Source organism: Sinocyclocheilus rhinocerous, unplaced genomic scaffold, assembly GCF_001515625.1.
Source record: "Sinocyclocheilus rhinocerous isolate Xijiao unplaced genomic scaffold, SAMN03320098_v1.1 scaffold227, whole genome shotgun sequence".
Taxonomy (NCBI): domain Eukaryota; kingdom Metazoa; phylum Chordata; class Actinopteri; order Cypriniformes; family Cyprinidae; genus Sinocyclocheilus; species Sinocyclocheilus rhinocerous.
The window spans coordinates 125,025-130,325 of NW_015633170.1; the positions used below are offsets into that span (position 1 = coordinate 125,025).

A 5,301-nucleotide genomic window follows, 5' to 3' on the forward strand; every position below is an offset into this window, starting at 1 on the left:
ATATATATATATATATATACATACATATATACATATATATATATATTAAAATAGCTGTTTTCTATTTTAATATATTTTTTAAATGTAGTTTATTTCTTTGATGGCAAAGCTGAATTTTCAGCATCATTACTCCAGTCTTTAGTGTCACATGATCCTTTAGAAATCATTCTAATACAGTATTAATGATCTGGTGTTTAAAATCATTTCTTATTGTTATCAGTGTTGAAATACACTAAATTTTTTGTGGAAAATGTGATACTTTTTTAGGATTCTTTGATGCATATAGGGTTCAAAATTAAAGCATTTATTTGAAATAGAAATCCTTTGTATTATTATAAATGTTGTAACTGTCATTAAATGAGTTCTTGCTGGATAAAAGCAATAATTAAAAAAAATAAAAAATAAAAAATGACACCCTTTTGAAGGTAGTGTATAATATATTAACTTATATTGACATGGACAAAACCGTATGTTCCAAATCATGTTTTCCAGCATTATTTGAGTTCACTTCCAAAATAAAGACTGGGATTTTAACTATATTTATCTACTATTTACAGATCGACTGAGCAGAAAATGCTATATAGTATAGAAGGATATGTTTTGCTGCTATAATAACCTGCATTGTTGGTGATAATCAGGCTTTGGATTCTCTGCTATTGTCTTTTCCACCAAACAAACTTTACTGCGGTGCAGTGCATGATGTCATTCGAAAAGTCAAAGACTGCTGCATCTACTTCGTTCTTTTTTTTATACTTTCAACCAATCAGACACAAACACAGTAAGCGGTCCTTTAAAGGGGCCGGACTCTGGCTTTTACGATTACCATATTAATGGTCTGGCTCTAATGAATGTGACAAATACAGATATAACCCTATCCTCCTTTCTGTCTCTGCGTTTCTCCCCTCCTCGCTCTTTCCGCGAAACTAGTGGTCTGAGAAAAGAGAGATAAAGGGCGCAACCGGACCGACTTTGAGCACTATCTCGTCTGCAATTGCTTTCTCTTTCATCAGCGTATTAATCAGTGCTGCCAATTACCACAATTAATCACAGGGAGAGATAGAGGTGTCTCGAGGAGGGACTGGAACAGTGAGACAACACACACACACTTGTGCGGGAGCAGAACGGAGAGCTGTCATGATACCGGACCTCTGTAATCTCACGCTTTTGGTAATCTTCACCCACCTCATTTAAGATAGTGAAAGCCTCAGTCAGTGCATTGCCCAGGAGCCCGATTCCTTTGGCGAATAACTTGTCCAGATGCTCTTTAAAGTGCTGATGAATAAGAACAAGTGGAATGGCTTTCAGATATGTTTTAAGAGTCCTAATTTCACTGAAAATTAGGTAATTATTGCCAGAAAGTGTGTGCCATTGTTTAATAAGAGAAAGACATACATCCTTATTAGGACTGTCAGCTTGAACGAGAGTGCCGTTTAGACAGGGCTCCACATAATGGATCTCTTGGTTGTACTGGAAACACAAGAAATATTAGACACAGTGAGCGTTAATTAAAAACTTGGTTTCAAATTAATTGATATACTAAAGGGTACTAATTATTTCACTTATGGATATTAAACAAATTCCCTTGCTTTTTTTAAAGTGTATGAACAAATTGTAACTTTCAAAACAAAACAAATTAATTAAAAAAGTTTGGGGTTGGTCAGGTTTTTGAAAGCAGTCTCTTATACTCACCAAGGCTGAATTTATTAGATCAAAACACCATAAAAACAGTAATACTGTGAAATACTTTTACAATTTAAAATTAAAAATGTTATTTATTCCTATGATCACAGCTGAATTTTCAGCATCATTACTCTAGTCTTCAGTGTCACATGATCCTTCAGAAATCATTTGAATATACTGATTTGCTGCCTAAGAAACATGTATTATTATTTTCAATGCTACAAATGCTATGTGAAACGCATGAACCATACTTTTTTTCAGAATTCTCTGATGACTTGAAGTTCAAAAGAACAGCATTATTTAGAAACAGAAATATATTTTCATCAATTTAATGCATCCTTGCTTTCTTAAAAAATCTTACTGACCCCAAACATTTGTTTATCATATTTCTATAATAATAATAATAATAATACATTTAATAAAATATAATAAATTATTACTCATTTTAATAAAGATATTAAATTAAAAAAATCCATTTCTCTTAGCAAACCATGTTAGATGAAGTTTACCACAGCTGCTGTTCTAGAGTAATTTTTACTTTATTGTTAATAATTCAGGTTTGGATTGAGATTGTGGAAACTGTTTAGCTGCATTTGGAATGATATCTACATTTATGAAAACAAATGGAGAAGAAGAAGGCTAAGCTTGAGAAAGCTTTCTCTGTTGAACTCACTGCAATAATGTTGAAGAAGTCATCATCCCCGAGCGTGTCCAATATTGAAGCAACCGTCTGTCTGGCTATAGTCAGTCTTAAACCCTTCATACTGCCACTGACATCCACCAGAATCACAACATCTTTAGGAGAAGTGGCCGCCTGGATATACCTGAGACATCAAGCAGCGGGACAGAAATGCTAATAGATTAATTCACACGTAAAGTATTAAGAAACAAACTAAAAGGTTTGGTTTTAATGGACTCTATTCTTTAAAATAAAACAAAAGCTTACTGATCATACTCACCACCTGAAAACAAATAAAAAGCAGAAAAAAGACATTTCAAGAATCATTTAATGCAGGAAAGTTGTACATACCATTTTCTGTTCCTGCAGTCAAAAGCAATTACACCATGTTCATCAGGATGCCATTTCACACCTGAGAACACACATAGTGTAAAAAATATATATACCTGTACATACACATATATATATATATATATATATACCCCTTTAATAACTTCATTCAATGTTTCACATTTATTGTTTTATAGTTTGCAGACTCTTTAGTTAGAAATCAAATAGATGGTACATCTCTGCCGGTTCAGCTCTTTAACCACATCTGTTTAGCACAAATAGCTAATATATGTAAATTTGGCATAATGCTATAAGATGTAAGATGTGATTTAGTCCGCCACAGGCTTTGATTAATGGAATATATTTTCTCTTATGTCTTCTCTGATGGTCTGTAAAATTAAAACATTAGTGAAATCAGCCAGTTTGATCTTCATCAATTCCTGCGCTGACATAATGCAACATTACGCACCTGGGTATTGTCGGAAAAAACCTTTAGCGCTTCCAAAGTACTGCCAAATAAGAGTCGGGTCCCTTTTGAAGTTATCCACGAAAATTTTGTTCAAGGCTTCCGACCAATAGACTCCATTAACTATGTCAGGGTCTAAAAGGACGGAGAGAGAAAGAGTGAGAAAAGTTTACTTGAAGCATCATTTGCAATCATTGCAATAACATAGTTCTAATTTGACCTTTAACCCTTATTTCATTCGTCGTACAAGCCAAAAGCGGAGCGGTTAAATCACCTCATCCAGTTCCACCCCTCCTTCTGCTCCGAGTCCAACTTGACTCCATAAAAAACCCTTTGCCTTTGTCCTCCAGCACACAAAGCGCAGCCATTGAAAGGCCATTACGGGTGCACACAAAGGGACGCGGCGCATCCACCATGCGTGAGCGGCCACTGCGGCATCCACAGATCACAAAGCGAACAGCTACTTTAAGAGTGATTACTCCGTTCTCACCACACTCTTCGCTGGGGCATTGAGCCCTTGGCTTTGTTCATTGCGTCGTCCCCAGGTAGTTATTGACCCGTAGTGCTGCAGTGACACTGAGGAGTTCGTTCTTGGATCAGTAACTTCAGAATGACCTGAGGTGGTTGGCTATTATCACTGCTCTATGACATACTAACTTAACTCTCTCTATCTTTCACTCCGCAACGTGGGGCAGTTTCTGTTAGGACACCCAAGAGCTTTTTATTGAGAAATATAATGGCACGTTTAAAGCTTTTAAACTGTTAATAAAGTTGCTCTCTCTGTTTCTCAATTAATCTGCATAGAGGATCCATAAATGAACACATTTATCACATTACATGTACGGCTCTGTCACGATGACACACACACGAGGAACGAGGAGACGCTGGAGAATACTTTTACCAAGACTTTATTTGCACCAAGGAACCAAGGAAGACGAACCAAGGAAGACGTTCAACAGCGGACAGAGAACTAGGGACTGGGAACACTATTTATACACACAGGAGGAGGGGATCACGAGACACACCTGGGAGCAATGACACATCATGGGGAACACCTGGGACAAATGAACTAAACTAATCAGGGGAGGAACAGGAAACTAATCAAATAAGGGCATGGGAAGGCACATGGGGAGCAGGACACACACAACACATGGAACAGAGTCTGACAGGCATGAACTGGAAACTTGTTTTTATACTACCAGTTGAAGGTTTGGAATAATTTTTGAAAACAGTTTTTGCTGCTTAATATTTTTATGATACAGGAACAGTGATAAACCACCCAAAAGTATGGGGTAAAAAAAATATAACTTTTATTCAGCAAGGACATTAAATTGATAAAAAAGTGACTGTAAAGACATTTATAATGTAACAAAAGGTTGTTTTTTTATTCACCAAAGAATCTTAAAAAAAAAGCATCACAGTTTCCACAAAATATTAAGCAGAAAAAAATGGTCTTCAATACTGATAAGTAATAAGAACTATTATTAAAAACTGAGCACCAATAATAATTAATTAAATTTGTAAATTTAAGTTTTTTATTTAAATATTATTATTATTTAAAATAACAATAAAAAATAAAATAAAAAATGTATATATAAAAACAGTTTAAATTATAATAATATTTCATAATACTATTTTTTCTAATTTTATAACAAAAAAAAGTAAATGATTCGAAACTTTTGACTAATAGTACATATTTTCTTTTCATGAAAATCTATTTTCTAAATGCATGTTATTGATTTCACTGTGAACAATTCATTCATGCATGTATTTTTAATTTTTATTTTATCATTTAAATTTATTTTATTTTTTGATAAAATAATCTATTTCACTTGGATATATGTCATAATATGGAAGAAAAGATTTGCCGCCACATCTATTTCATCACAACTTTAAGCAGTTTCCCCTGCTGGTCAGGGGCATAGATTACACGGGGGACGCGGGGAACGTGTCCCCCCCACTTTTAATACCATGTAAATTCGTCCCCCGCACTTTTTCGGGCAAGTGTGTTCGCATAGAGGTTTTCAAGAGCCGGTGTGAATAAATATAGATTTACATTCAAAGAGACAGGATAGTCTGTGCATGATCTGATGTTTTATTCGGACCCAGAATAAGCCGAGATGAACATCACGGAGCGCTAAACACT

The 5,301-nt window shown here is 34.9% G+C and overlaps 1 protein-coding gene across 2 annotated transcripts in view; it reads right to left on the reverse strand.

Annotated features, from left to right (window-relative positions):
* Nucleotides 1-5,301, reverse strand: part of LOC107743247 (voltage-dependent calcium channel subunit alpha-2/delta-3-like) — a 43,325-nt gene that overhangs the window by 24,636 nt on the left and 13,388 nt on the right. For both annotated transcript variants that reach the window (XM_016556389.1, XM_016556388.1), the window contains exons 6-10: nt 3,159-3,290; nt 2,711-2,771; nt 2,354-2,504; nt 1,393-1,467; nt 1,183-1,272 (exon numbers count right to left, since the gene is read on the reverse strand). In XM_016556389.1, the coding sequence (XP_016411875.1) occupies nt 1,183-1,272; nt 1,393-1,467; nt 2,354-2,504; nt 2,711-2,771; nt 3,159-3,290 (509 nt within the window). The remainder of the gene's footprint in view (nt 1-1,182; nt 1,273-1,392; nt 1,468-2,353; nt 2,505-2,710; nt 2,772-3,158; nt 3,291-5,301) is intronic.